The 15553-nt window shown below is 39.1% G+C and overlaps 1 protein-coding gene across 4 annotated transcripts in view; it reads left to right on the forward strand.

Moving 5' to 3' along the window:
• Positions 1-8123, forward strand: part of MAP3K7 (mitogen-activated protein kinase kinase kinase 7) — a 51230-nt gene extending 43107 nt beyond the window's left edge. For all 4 annotated transcript variants that reach the window (XM_082049718.1, XM_082049719.1, XM_082049720.1 and 1 more), the window contains 3 exons: positions 2277-2338; positions 2889-3004; positions 4975-8123. In XM_082049718.1, coding sequence (XP_081905844.1) covers positions 2277-2338; positions 2889-3004; positions 4975-5155 — 359 coding nt within the window. In that variant the 3' untranslated portion in view covers positions 5156-8123. The remainder of the gene's footprint in view (positions 1-2276; positions 2339-2888; positions 3005-4974) is intronic.
• Positions 8124-15553: the final 7430 nt, after the last annotated feature.

Genomic DNA, 15553 nt, shown 5'->3' on the forward strand with positions numbered 1-15553 from the left:
GAGTGTCTGAAGAAGTTTTGTAATTATTTCTGTTGTAGCATCACTGTTCTTTTATTATGAAATAGAATTTAGATTGAACATGATTTAATAGTTGAATTCAATTTTAAAAGTCATAATGCACTCCATTATGAAAAGAACCAATACTGGGCTGCATGAAAACTATGGATTCCCCCAAATTGCTTTTTAGAATATAAGTAAAAACTACATTTTTGTTACCAAAATGTACATGTTGAATCTTAAACTTAGTCTCAAGCTGGTACCTCAGAGTGCCTCATATTCTGAAATCTTTTCCTTGTGATACATTTCATCTGTGGCTGATCAGACTCTTTCATACTTTTCCTGTAACCAACTGCAAAATTAAAACTGACTCTTGCACAAGCATGTATTTATGTATATATATATAAAAATATGCACTCTTGTATTTTGCCAAATATAAGGTGATTCTGTATGGAAGATGTGTACTTTTCCCCATCCCCTGTTTTAGTGGAAGGAGGGCAACATACTCTTTTGTTTTGCTTCTATACTTTCTGCTTTCCATTGTCACGTTGCCTAATCACACTCTCTGCCTCGTCACTCATCATTTCCCAAAGCCCTTGCCCACTGCCACAGTCCACCCTGTGCCCTCTTTTGTATTGAGTGGGCCCTAAATTGCTTCAGGCAGTGAGCACTTAGGAGAATTGCCGCCTCACACAGAAGCAAGCTCTTCCCGATCAATAGTTAATCGGGAACTGAAATTTGCTGAGTGTATGTCAGTGCAAAGGTAGTTTGTCCAAAGTCTTTGGCCTTAAATGAAGCACAGCACTAGAGCTAAAAGTCAGGTCCGTTGTCTGACCCACAGAAATCCCTCACCTTATACTCCGGTAAATACAGAATGTACCAAATGTATGTTTTGTCTTGTCAGGTTTATGCTGTCCATGAACAAAAAATGGTTTGGAGTTCTAAAGAAAGAAATAATTTTGGGTTTCTGTAAAAGAGGGTACTTTTTTAAGTTAATGAGGTAAAATGAAAAAATGAGGATGCAGCTGAATCTGGTCAGTCACAGGAAAAGCTGCAATTCGGTGACACGGTGCTGAAATGCTCAGGAATGTGATCTGAAGTATTTTGCATGTATTGATGTATTTGAAACATTGCAATAATTTCGTTGCTGTAGCAGTATTCCGTATATGGCAATAGTCTAAGGCAGGGAAGGGCTTTTTATATTGTTCTCATTTAAGGTACTGTGGTGATTAAGTCTCTGGTTTTAGGGTTGTTGGGTTTTTTTTCTTCTGTTTTTTCTTTTTTTAACCACCTTCCAGTTTCCTTACAAGCATACACTTAACCACTTTTTCTCCATTCCCACCCTCTTATTTCTGTTTCCTTTTGAAGCTGCTCTTGGAGATAGCATAGTCTTTGAGGGCAACACCTTAGTTTCTCTACCACGACTACTCTGTGGCAGGTGCTTTTGGGGTATGGGTAAGCAGCCCCTTTTTTTTCCCACCTACCCTCCTCCATATAATCCTCTAGTAGCAATAATGCAGCTATAAAATCGGTAGTTTCTCCATGCGTCTTTACTCCTGTGTCTCTTAAAGCTTAACAGTAACCTTGCGATCCCCAGATTGTGGGCTACCGAAAGATAGGACCTGTAAGCATTCAGAAACATGTTAAATCTGGAATGAAAGCACTAGAGAAATCCAGAGTAACTGCAGTCTAAGAAGAGAGCAGCCCAGCCCAGGAGATAGGTTGGTTGTTGGGTTCCTTGCTACCCACAAAATATCTCTAGAGAACAGAGGAGATGCCCGAGTGCATGTTGTGAGGAACATACTTAGAGACCTCACTGGGAGCAGGTTTCAAAACTGCACAGGAGGTTGTGCTTATTTTATTTTGGCAGAGCTGGTTTGCACAGCTTCTAATTTTAAAATCATTAGATGCATGGGCTGGCTGGCTGATCCTTCATAAACAAGAATGAAATGGCAACTTTTTTATAAATAGACAATGTGATTGCAAACTGTACAAAAATAGTTTTTTTAAAATCTGTATGCTGCTACATGGCTTCTAGAAGTGTAGGATGATACCCTTAATACTTATTTCTTCTTGGTGTGATAGGCCGTCATTTGAAGTTCTTAATTTTATCAGAAAAACAAAATGATTCGTCTGCCTTGGGATTGGAATGCTGCTAATTCCATTTGCCTTTCCACATTCAATTGTGTATTGTGAAATGACTTAGAATTCTTGGTTTTGCCCGATAAGAATAGAATTAACTCTGAAAATACATTAACATTTTCTTGGTATTGTTACAGAGACCAATGGGTCAGATAACTCCATCCCAATGGCATATCTTACATTAGATCATCAGTTGCAGGTAATAAATATATGCTTTATTAGTTTCTTTATCTTGCATTTCATTCCAATGTGTGAGTTTTGGGCTGTAAAATATAGTGCTACATATTTACCTGTGTTTATATTCAGTCTAACTTTTGACTAAGGCTAAAAAAACATATTATGTAATCTGAGATTGGTTGACTCAGATTTGATGAAGCTATTAAAAACAAGTCCTGGGAAACACGATCTGTAAAACCAAATGTAAGTGGAGTTTGACTGTTAAAATAAGGCATGATTTGCTTGTCTGTTACTGGGTTAAATTGTTGCATTCACTTTATTTGTTGTGTGGGGGACTAAATGCTACTTTGATTTTTGTGACAGAGAGAATATCAGATTAATAACTGCAGCTTTGAGGTTTGAGTCAACTTTGACATCAGTGCAGTGACATTTTCCAGGGCATGGTTTAACACTTATTTTTAAAACCTTACAGGTTTTTAAAAGACATTATAAATACACTACAGAGACATTCTAGCACACTTTATACTAACATATCAGTTCATTAGTTTTTAACATGTCTGATTTATTTTCAGCCTCTAGCACCATGCCCAAACTCCAAAGAATCTATGGCTGTGTTTGAACAGCACTGCAAAATGGCACAGGAATATATGAAAGTTCAGACAGAAATTGCATTGCTGTTGCAGAGGAAGTAAGTGAAATGTGTTTAACCTTTTCTGTGCTTCTGTTATCTGTGACTATTATTTCTGGCTTTATGAAGTAACATTTCATAGAGCATAAATATTTTCCAGCCTTAATCTCAAAAATACTGAGCTGCTCAATACAGGTGAGATATCCAGAGCAGGTAATTGAAGGTTTTAATCAATATCTGGACAAGTCCTACGTTAATGTGTGTGGCACATCTGTGTGTGACATACTAATAATGTGTACTTGTATCGTCTCAAGTAAAAGACCTGGACTGTTGAGGAGCCTTGGATTTTGATTCCAGCACTGTCCAGTAAAAGATTTTCAGTTGTAACATGTAGATAATCTTTTGGGTAATGGATTATGGAACTTTGACTAATATGTCAATGTTACTCATTTGGCAGTTAGTTTTTATCTCATGTCTGACTTTTGTCAAGCGTCAAATTTACAACAGTATTATCAACACACATCTTGTGTTTTTCTATCAGGGGTTTAGGACCTAATGCTTGAAAGCCATTATCCTCATGCACTAGAAATAAATGCTTTCCTGTTACGTTGTAACTGCACAGATTGTTGGATGAGGGCCAAAGTTATTACTCATTCAGAACTTCGGTTTGCAATACGTTCTCTTGTGTTCTGCATCTCAGCATTTCTGTTTCCTGACGCTGGGGAGCAGGTCTGAGAGGCCACATACGCTCCTGTGCTACACCAAGGAACCAGCTTGTTACCCACTGCAGGCAACAGCTGTTAATTAGAGCTTGCCCTTGGTGTTTGTGGAATAGCTAATGAGAAAAATGTGTGTATAAACCTCTTGCACAGTAGAAATAGCATACAGAATGGGGGAAAAAAGCTACTGTAAGCTTGACTTCCTATCATCTATGCACTTCTGGCTTAGCATCCAGAGACCAATTTTTTTTCAAGTGCAACTAGAATTTTTAGACTTTGTGAGGAGATGCTGAAGCTAGTATGAAGATATTAATTTTGGTTTTGTTTCTGTTATCTCTAAATGTCAATAGATTACATGAAAATGTGTTTCTGTTTTAAAACTGTTAATTCTGTACCTTTAGCTTCCTACTTTATCTTTTTTTCTAATAAGTCTGCATACACATTTCTCCCATACTGTTTTTTTCTTAGAACATAATTGCACATGGATGTTAAAACAAAAAATAGTATTGTGGTTGATGAATTTAATGCTGGTTAAGGTAGTTATTAATTCAGCCTTTAATGAATGATTAAATTTTCTTTAACTGTAATTATAAACCATATGGCAACAATTAATTAACATGAACTTTCTCCTCTACTATTTTGTTGCTAAAATATTGCTGGCAGTTTGCCTTCTTGTCACCTCATAAACAAATAGAAAAACAAACTGCTACATCAGTTTTGCTGGATAATTTATAGCAAGTTTATCAGTGTGTTTGTTCCTCTAAAATTGATGGTAAAAAACATATTGAACACTTATGGCATAAATTAAGTGATGACAGTTACAAAAATAATTTGCTTGATTCTGCCTTTCCACTTCTTTAAGAAGTTCAAGTCCATAAGACTTCACTAAAATTTACCAAAATTATTGCAGTCTTGTGTCTTAAGTTGTCTTTTGAGTTTTTAAATGTACATATTGTTAAGCAAAATAAGAGTTCAATATATTTATGAAATTCTGTGTGGATCCTTAGATATTTTACTGTGACCTGTGGAGCTATGCTTGAAACTCATCATATAAGGGACAGTTTTAGAGATCGAGGCTATGGCTTGCAGCTATTTTAAAGCTTAAATGTGAATTTGATTTGGAAGGTAATTTTTCCCCAGAATACAGTAAAGAATAAGATTTTTTGTTGTGGGCAACTTTTATTTTTGCACAAAATATCACCAGCCATGAGTTCAGACAGATAATCAGATACTGATTTGAAATATACGAAGTCATATACACACAAATCAAAGTAGATTATAAATGACAAATTTTTTTTTTTTTAATTTTAGACAAGAACTAATAGCAGAACTGGACCAGGATGAGAAAGACCAGCAAAACACATCCCGTCTGGTACAAGAACATAAAAAGCTGTTAGATGAAAACAAAAGTCTCTCAACTTACTATCAACAATGCAAAAAACAATTAGAGGTCATCAGAAATCAGCAACAGAAACGGCCAGGCACATCATGATTTCCTGGGACCTTTCAAATGAAAAATATGCACAGAAAAGACTGATTTTTTTTTTTTTTTAATTTTATTTTATTGTTATTATTATCCCTTATTATGACAACTCATGAGTGTTAGCTTCTTGCTGTGATCTGTATTTGTCTACTACACTTAACATCATTTAATTTCCTTTTTCCTATGGTGGACATCCAGTTCAACAGGTTGATCGAATAAGGTGAGGAAACAGTGGCTTGAGTTAACCAACGGCGCTCAATTGAAAGCCAGACGGTGGCTGTATGCATGCTCCTGGTGTGAAGGCTGGCCTAACAAGTGTTAAAGTGGCTGCTACATTGTAAGATCTTATTTTTAGGTTTTGGTGTTACCTCAATAAGAGCAAAACAAAAACTTTCCTGTTTAAGAATGGTTTTGTTCCAGTGTCTCATCTCAAACTATTAATACAACAATTATTTGCAGGACTTAAACAAGCACCAAACTGCAGAAGTTACATTGACTTGACCAGAGTCATTCATGGTGCATTAGCGATGCCTTTTACCTGTAGACATAGTGTATTTTTTCCACATGCAAAATGGTAGGCAAACTGATGCCAGCATCCTTGGTTCAGTGCTTGATAGCCCTGCATTTTGACTAATACATTTCTTGTAATCTTGGATTCATAAAATATTTGAAGTAAAAGGCTGTATTTTCTTTACTTTCTCGGGGGAATGACCTGCAATTCCATTTAGTTGCTGGGCAGAAGTTCTGAAGGTAATTCACTGGGCAAAGCTGGTCCCTTATATAAAACAGAGAAACGTATGAAACTGTGTTTTAAACCTTTAAAGCTTTTGTCCCTTTTGTCCTTTGGAAGGGAATTCAGAATGCGGAGTCATACAAAAGTTGAAATACTTGCTCCCTTCATACCACCTCTTGGATTTTGGGGTTTTTTTCTTACAACTTATTTGCTGAAAACCATTTACCATAAATGTAAATAAGTTTGTTTTAGATAGGGAAGAAAAGGTTTGGGGAAATGAATTGATTTTAAATAGCGAATTATAAAATGGAGTTGAGTATGCAAATAGCGGAAGCTATTAAAAAAATGAAGGAAATGGCTTAAATCTCCATCAGGAATCTCAGTTATTCCACTCATTTGAACATGGTTCAAAGGAAGTCCATCACAGAATGCCTGCTGCCTTTGTGACTAAAGAATAGCATTTAATGAACTCAAGCAGAATATGTAATGATCAGTGTCATTATTTACCATTATTACGTGGGAGAAAATAGCTACTTGTTTACATTGCAGATTGATTATTTGGATTATGAAGTAACTTTCAACTGGTACAAAAATAAGGCACTTACAAATATAATGAGAAATTATTCCTTACATAAGCTCTTGGTGTACTCAGTTTTGGGCAGGGTTTTAATAACGTTCTTTTACAAAAGGAAAATAGAAAACTGAAGTTTAGCTGCTGAACCCTCAAAATAAAAGAGAACTAATCTGAAATTTGAGTTATGCTAATTTCAAAGGAGTAATTATTCATAAGAGCTAATGAGAAGAACTTGGAAAAACATTAAGGGTAAAAACCTCACAGGATTTTTCCCTTCCTGCCTACCTGACAACTAACATTAATATTATTGTGCTTATCTGTGAACAACAAAGGTGACAAACCGTTTACTGAACGGTGTCATCCTGTCTTGAAAATAAATCCGTTGTTGGCAAACCTTTGGGAGTTACAAACCCTTCCCTCGTTTTATTTAAATAAAGGAAGGGTTATCATTCCCAGAACCTTAGCAGATAATTTGATTAGTTAGCTGAAACTGATATTGGGATCAACTTAAGGGCACACATATTTATAGCAAAATGTAATTGGCAGAGAAAATAACTGTAGTATTAGGAATAGCACAAGTTATCCAAAGCATTGCTGTTCACATACATCTGTCCATCTACCGAAATGGGCATGTTCTGTGATCAGCAGCTTGCTTGGCATATGCTGAAGCATGAAGTAGAGCAGCATAAAATACTAATGCTCAACTTCAGATGCATGGTTGATAATTACATACACAAAATCATTTCCCAGGACAGTTTTTACACTTTGCCTTGTCACCAAACAGATACACTTAAGGTAAATCAGTATTTTATATGAGAAGTTGCTTTATGGCGAAGTTTGAATAGTGAGTGCAATGCTAACTTAATGGTACATGATACAAAAGTCTGTTCTAACAGTTGCTTCTGACTTTTCAGGGTTTACATTAAAAAGGGTCTCAGATCGTAATCTAAGTGCTCTGCTTCCATGCACCGTTGAACTCGGCTCCATTCAACAGTTGGGTTATATTGCTTTTGTAACTTACAAAGGGAATTTGGAGTTTGACCTTTTGCCTTCCAATTGTCCCTTTCTTCCAGCAAAAATTTAAGAAGTATGTGCGCAGATTTCTCAGTGCAGTGTTCTGTGTGGCAAAATCTGTGTTATCATTTAAAAAACACCTGTAAGGATAGAATATAGTGGTTTTGGATAAAAAGAGTTTAACAGCTTAACTTTTAGTGACCTTTATTATTTTCATAAGGCTCTTGTTTTAAAGTTGTTTACAAACGTATTTTTATTTTTCTGTTAAACTGTCTGGAGTGTTCGGGATTTTTTTCATGTACTCTTTTATCCAGTTAAAGCTATTCCTCTAATAATGGAGGTTAAACATCTAGTTTTGTCTGGGCACTGCCTTCTCAGAAAAGGTAACAGGCTCTGCTTTTTGTTACAGTATGTGTTCTGTAAGATACTGTGTAATTGAAAGTATGCTTCTGTACACTGTGCAGTTCTACCAAAAATGCTTTTTTTAGCCTTTTTGGTTTTTTTCTGATGAGAAGTTGAAGATTGTAATTCAAAACTTGTACATAAATTGGTGAATGATTTCATATGATTCAGGAATGAGCAGCGTGGCTTTCTGCTACAGGGTTTTATTACGTTGTCAGGAATCTAATGAATAAAAGCTGAGAGACTTCCACAAACATGTAGTAATACCCCAACACTTGCCAGGGCATCCTTGATCTCCAATGGAATCCCAGAAGGGGTGGGGGATAGTCATCATGCAGTTGTTCCCACCGCCGAAAGAAAATTCTTCTGCTATTAGCTCTTCCCTTCCTGCATGCAGAAGTAGGATGTGGGATGAATAGTCCCGCTCATAACTGAACATCAAGGTATTTTAAGAATGCCACATCTTTCACACAGGTGTTCCGCAAAATGATTAGCGCTGGTCTTCTGTTGTTCAGCTCAGACAGATTGCATTCCCTGGAACTTCTCTATTTTGTTCATAATGGATTTTACTGCCTAGGAGTTTCTGTTGCCGTACCACAGACAGAAACAACCCCTGAACCGTTCCCTGCCTATGAAGAACACACAGAGTCTTGCTTCAGATCTGGTCGAACTGTTTTGAACAATGCGGCCATTTCAGGTGGCCTGCTCAAACCCGCAGGAAAGTTTGAAAGGATATGGGCAAAAAAAGTGCAGCACACTCCACCTCTCAAAATGCAGATTTCCCTGTGGTGAACTGGTTGAAGAGGAGGATCTTAGGAAAGTAAGCCTGTGTGCATGTATACGCACATGTATACACACTTACGTACTCATGTATAGGCGTAGACAGCTCCATATATCAAATCAGCATTGGTGTCTTTTTATTTCAAAAATCTGAGTTTTCTGTAGACAGTTTTTATTTACTTTGATCGTGTCACTAGATGAGTGGTGCTCTGAGCCTCTGAGGATTGAGTTCTGTAGAGACAGATAAATACAGGTGTGCGTATATGAGAGGGCATCATTTTCTATGCCTGCATAACCCTTTTCTACTTCTCGCAGGGACAGTTCAGATCTCCCACCACACTTGGACAGATCTGCTATAAATGTTTTGACTTTGAACCTACATCCTGATTCTGGTCATGGAGGGGTACTTAATGAAAGAGCAAACCTGAAATTCAGACCAAATACTTTATTAAAAAAATACTGTCTTAAAATACTTAGAACACTGGTAATCGTAGGGCTTTAACCTAAATAAGCATTAATGAATAAAAGGAATATAGCTGTGTGCTTTACACAAAATAGCTAAAAATTAGAGATGCTACCAAAGATAAAATATGCTTGTGTTTGGGTAGTTACATGTGCGTTGTAGACAACTCCCTTCTAACGTGGATAACAGCAGCCCGGGTACTCTTACGCTTGGGAACTGTTGCCACTTATGGATGGAAAGACAGCAGCAGATCTTCAGGTTATAAGGAGTTAAGAGCGCATCCAGCCTTGTGAAGCAAAAGGCAAGGGGAGAGGCAAACCTGGAAGCGGGTGGGGTGGAACCCCTGTCTCCTTGGCATGAGACCACAGTTCTTTGCCAGTTCTGGGGGAAATGGGGTGACCCAGTGCATCCCAATGGCAGCTCCCCAGCAGCATCCAGACTGCAGCTGTGGGTTTTGGCTTCCCCTAGACCTCGTCCTGTCCTGAAGCAGCGGGTGCTCACTGCAGAAACACAAATCCACTAAGGCTGGTACGCAGACTGGTGGAAATGGAAGGGTCTTCCCTTTTCCCAGCCGTGCTTTTCCCTCCCGCTGCTGTTGAAGGGGGGAGGCTGTGGAGCAGCTGCACATAGGCTGCTCTCCTGTGGTATTCAGGCAGAGGACCAAGGAGTGACTTGCATTCATACAGGCTCAGCACGTAGGATGAACACAATTTTAGCTCACTGCAGAATATTAGAAAAAAATCCCTACTAGTAGGAGACTTGATCGTGTGACGAGGTGGTGGACACACCTAAAAGCTCTGTTTAGGTCTGTTCCTCTTGTTTCTCATGAGGAGCAGCAAGGTGGACTTGAAGCGTTGGGCTGTCTTTGAGAGACATGTGAAGCCAACACCGCTGTCCTGGTAGTTCCTACCATGTGAAAAGGGGGGTGGCCAAAAAGTCACTAAAGAGGAGAGCTGTTAGTACTGAGCCTTTTATGCAGCATAGCTGCTGTCAATACAATATACATTTAAGACTACTCAGACTCCTTTCCAAAACCAGGCAAAGTTACAAAGATTAGGCTAAGAGAGGGAATAAATTGTCCCATCATCTGAAGATATCCATATTTGCCCAGCCACCATTGCAGAAGTGTTCCTGTGGACAGCTTTGTTCTCCAGGGCCCCAGAGAACAGGGCCCCTGCCTGTGCCCGTCACTGGAGGACTCTCGAACAGCTGTCTCCAAAAAGTTAAACCTGGTACGTGCAAATCAGACTCTTATTAAAGTTTCTTACATCATCATTAGCAATGCGGCTGGGGCATAGCCGGGAATTGTTTGGGAGGTAGGAGGTGAAGCTAATTTAGCTCGGCCTCCGAGTGCTGCCTGGGGTCTGCGGGGCTGCTGGGCGCAGACAGCTTCTGTCGGGAACGTGCTGGGATAGGACCTGAGGGAGGGACGGAGGGAGGTGGCGCACAGAACCATTTTGGTCGGTGCAGCTGTGCTTTGCATCACAGCAAGTGCCACGGCTGAACGCTGGCAGGCCTGCTGGCCAGAGCTATGCCACTGATTTTCATCAGACGTCTCCAACCACCACTCCAGGTGTCTTTGAGTGCTGCCACACACGGAAGAGAAAAGAAAAAAATAAATAAATTTTTATTAAAAATGCTGGGGGGTGCAAAGCAAAGTTTGAGGTTTAGGGTGACTTTTTATGCTCACCAGAAGCACTAGGTACCAAGGGGTGGCTGAGGAGGGATTTATTTTGTTGTTTTAGGAGGAAAAAAAGTAAAAACCAAGGGTAAAGGTCATCGAGCATGCTGTATCCCACATCTTTGGATGAGGGAAACACCTGTAGCCTTGGCACAAGTCCTGCTGTGAGTGCACTGACAAACGAACCATGCGGTGAAACACGTGGTGTGGTGGGGGCTTTCTGTTTCGTGGTTGCTTTTCTGAGTGCTCTGACTTGAAGTGCAGACAATTAAAAAGTAATTTATAAATTAATATTTAGGAAATCTGCAGTTTAGATCTTTTTTAAAAGAAAAGAGCTGTCCATACGGGCAGCGTAATGCAAAATTATCTGTTGTAGACCTCTGTCTGCCAGGTCCCCCATTGCTTGCAGGATGAATGAGCAGAATGTTTTACAAAAGTGCTTAAAATAAGTTTAGTAGCGCTGATCACGTTCTGTTTCAGTGTTCCTCCTGCTGTGTAATGTACAAATACGTGCTACCTCTAAAATATGCCTTAAATACAGAAACATCCAGGCAAGGCATTTATTCATCTGTGTTCAAACCACCGCAGCAGCACTCTTATGTTTTGAAGATTTTTGCAAGATCGTCGCAACAGATTTCTCCATGCTATCAGCTCCATCGTCTGCCTGCGGTCCGGCCTGAGCATGTCAAGAGAAGAAAAGTGGCTGTCTCCACAAGCCAGTCAAAAACTGAATGCAACATAAGTGTTACTGTAGTCAGTTGCATAAAAATATTGCTGTACAGTATGGCAATGAATCACAATCTATGCTGTTCACTTATTAACTTGGCATAAATACAAATCCCTTAAGAATCAGATGATGAACACTAAGCACTTTGAGCTCTACTCAACTTTTATGATCCAATGCCTGGTATTTACTTGGACTAATGCTCCCCATGGTAGCTGCTCAGACCTAATTGCTGCTGTGTGAGCAATGATAATGCACTGGTGTCGGTTCCCCTTTCTTTCAGGAACAGCAGAGTTCAAAAATTTTCAATATGATTATGAGTAATCCGTGACCCTGGAGACCTTTTTTGTTTTGTTCTGAAGAGCTGAGGAAAAGGAAACTACAGGTTTCTTTTTATTTTCAAGAGCTGAGTGTGCTTGTCAGGGTTGCCAAGCCTACCCCAGTGTATCGGGGCAGCAGTGAGTGGAAGAAGTTCCTGTTGTTGTGAGCTTGAAGATACACAAAATTCTCTGTAATAAGGGTCAGGGTTGTAGAGGGATGATGATGCTGTCTCTACTCCAGTATATGGTTATTCTTCCCATACTGACCATTTTCTCAGAGCTCAACCTAAGAGCATGTAACTGAAGGGGTGGTAGAAGTATTCACAAAGACACTTCTCCTGCTTGCTTTACAGTCAAGGGAGAGATGCGTTCCTCCACAGTAATTCAAGCCATGAGCTTGAATTTAGGCTCCTGAAGTGGACAATGCAGAACATACATCTCTGCCTTGCAAGTCAGTATCCCCATAGACTACATAGGTGGATCTGGGAGAGATTACTCTCAGATGCCTGAAGTCTAGTGTTTGCAAATACCCCAAGAAGTCCCCATTTGTCAGCATCTGCCCATCTCTTGTGCTTACACTGCTGAACACATTCTAGAATTTACAATCATTTAATAGCCAAATATATAATTGACCTGCAATTTTCACAGTAAGAGCACGCAGGATAACTTACCCTGTTATTTGGACCAAGGGTAATGTTTGACATATAATAACCAAGTTTATCTAATTATCCCTAGAATTAGTACTATCAAGAGCAGCACAGGCCATGTGCATCCTTGGTGTGTCTGCAGGAGGACCTGTGATACAAGGAGGAGTCTTGTAGCCACCACAACTCTTCACCTCAAAGAGCAAGAGAGATGTCAAATCATGGCAGTGGTTTTGCAAGGTGAATGCCTGTAATCTAGGCTAACGTGGCCGATTTGCTCTGTGTTTGCCACCCAGCAGACAAATTAATGGCATGAGTCATTGTCAATTCCTGCTAAATAAACCAGTGACCTAGAGATGAAAGGCTCTATATGCAAATTGTTTGTATTAATTGCACTGTGGGCGAGGATAGATTTAATTTCAAGGACAGGAATATTAACCTCAATTCCTTTCCTTAATTGAGTGTGGAGAAACAAGAGGCGTAAGCAGAAGAAGCAGAGAACAAGGACATGGGTCATTAACACTGTCATCTGGTCTCACAGGCAGCAGCATCTTGTGAAAAATGACATTGCAGCAACCAAGAGGCAAAAGCTTATTTGACAATGTACAGAGCTTGGATAAAAAGATAATTTACAGCAGTGATTGAATTTTCACCAGTATTTGGATGCACAAATCTCAGCACAGGCTTACAGTGGTAAACCAGTAGCTGGAGCCAATCTCCCAACAATCCATAAGGCAAAAACACCAACAAAATGCTGCAGAACTGCCTCCACGAGTGATGCTGGCCCCATTGGAAGCCTGTAAGGGAAAAGATGTGGTCTTTAGGGCTATTTTTATTACTCATATATAATACTTGCAAAGCATTTCTCACCTCAGTGCTTCTAATTACTTTCCAAAAGGCATGATTACAGATAAATAGAGGCCCAAGAGAATGTAGCTGGCCTCCTGGAAGGTCCATACCTGATTTGGGAATAAGATTCAAGTTTTCTGCCTGTCCATCTAGTAATACATCTAGTGGGCTCCAGTGATTCTGTCCCTGATTAAATACCAGTTAAGCAGCACAATTCAGGAGAGGTTTCTTGTATCTACCTTGGCTAGAGAGTACAGCCTTTTAGTCAGCCAAGAGTGGGGTGGTGGGTTTTTTTGTTTTGTTTGTTTGTTGTTTTTTTGGTTTGGTTTTCTTACTGCTGTTTGCAGCTAAGTTGATTAGACTGATACAAATGGTAGTAAACCAATTACAAACCAGGTCAACTGTTGTTGCGAATGTGAGATAGCAATGAATGAATGGGTACAGCTTTTGGATACACAACAGGCTGATGAAATTACATCTTAATGTGAGATAATATGTCTCCTACATATGAAAGGTTTTAATTAAAGACAGTGGGGTTTGGGCTTGCTGATTCTGCTTAATTTGCTGAGGGTCATAATTATTAATGAAATAATTCAATCCGAGGGACAACTTTCTGATAGCGCTCTATAGAACCTGAAATTCAGGGAGAAAGTAAAATATTCTAAACCAAACACATTGTTACATGTTAAAAATGCTCTATAAGCATTGAAAAATTGTGGTATCATTTTTTGTTGAAATAAGATGTTGATGGGGATCTATTTATGTTATACCCTTCAAGATCTTCCTTACAAACGACTGTGCTTAACTACATTAAAATGCTGTGCAGTTAGGAAAGAATGTGCCTAAAGCTGCACCTCCACATGCAGTGTTCATAAGAAGAAAGAATTTCTCACCAGGCTCAAATTCTTTCATTTCTACTATTTAGAGGATGGGAAATGCAAGATCATCTTCCTTTTACAAATCTAGCAGTGACTGCAAAGCTGTAAATAAAAAATGCATTACCTTCTTGGGACACCAGTGAAAGAGCAAACAAAAATTAAATAAATTCATGTTTCTCTTTTATCTGGAGAAAATCCTTAAGGCTCTACAAAATAATAAATGTTGCTAGTCTCCTAGCTCAGTTACTTTTGCTGCCCTGGAGGCCTGTCATTTTGAGACTGTGGCCTACTTGGCTTGAGAAACCAGGCCAAATTATTTAAAAAAAAAAATAATAATCCCAGAGTTTATTGAAAGGACCCAGAAAATACAGCTGAATTCGGGAGGATACAGCCAAAATGCAGCACACCTGACCCAGGTTTCTTTTTCCCATGTTCTTCATCACGGAAGTTTAGGCAAGTACAGAGGTCTTACACAGTCACCTTCTACTTGTAATCTCTGTTCTAAGACTGGACACGTGCACAGTTGGATTTCAATCTCCCTAATTATTGACCTTATTTGCCTATATATAGAAATAAATATGATAGACACAAATTAGCCTCTAAATCCAAGCAGAGTGAAAAAGAAAAATGTGTTATCCCTCTATTGTGCACACTAGTAGATAAAAGCAATGTATTTTCGCTGTGTAAGCGGTAATAAATACATGTAGTTTTTCTGCAGGATTTCTCAGCATCAGCTTTGCAGTAGCCAAGACACAGCATTTACGCTGGATCTGCAAGAAATCCCAATAAATTTGAAGAAGTTAATTAAACAATATTGAGACTGCCAGCAGGGCCTAAATCACGTCATGCTATAACCTGGGTTTCCTAGAGGTGAGAGAGACTTATGCTGGAGGAGGGCTGAGCGGTGGGGAAAAGCGCCTTTTTTGAGCTATATTGCTCACGGAGCCCTTCAAACCATGATGCTCTGCTCCGTAATTGTGATGAAACCCTGAACAAAGTCCTGGCAACAGAAAAATGGTGCCAAATAGCCCTCATAATCTCTTTTGTGCAAGGCAATTTTCTCCTTGCATTAACGTGTCAGAGCATTAAGGGCTTTGTACTTACTAAGACTTTTTGTTTTGCAATTTCCCACAGAGCCATGAATTTTGTATTACTGAAAGCTGTGATTATGCAAAAATATGGCTGGGTCTTTTTAGTTTTGCTTTTTTTTTTTCCTTTGCCCCTTGAGGAATATTGCTGCTTTTGAAGAAGAGGCTCTGCTCTATAGAGAGAACTCGGCAGGCCTGATGACTTAAAAATTTGATTGCCAATGAGTGAGTTTTCAGTTGCATGCACATTTCATTTT

Source organism: Streptopelia decaocto (assembly GCF_964273445.1).
Source record: "Streptopelia decaocto genome assembly, chromosome: 3".
Classification (NCBI taxonomy): Eukaryota; Metazoa; Chordata; class Aves; order Columbiformes; family Columbidae; genus Streptopelia; species Streptopelia decaocto.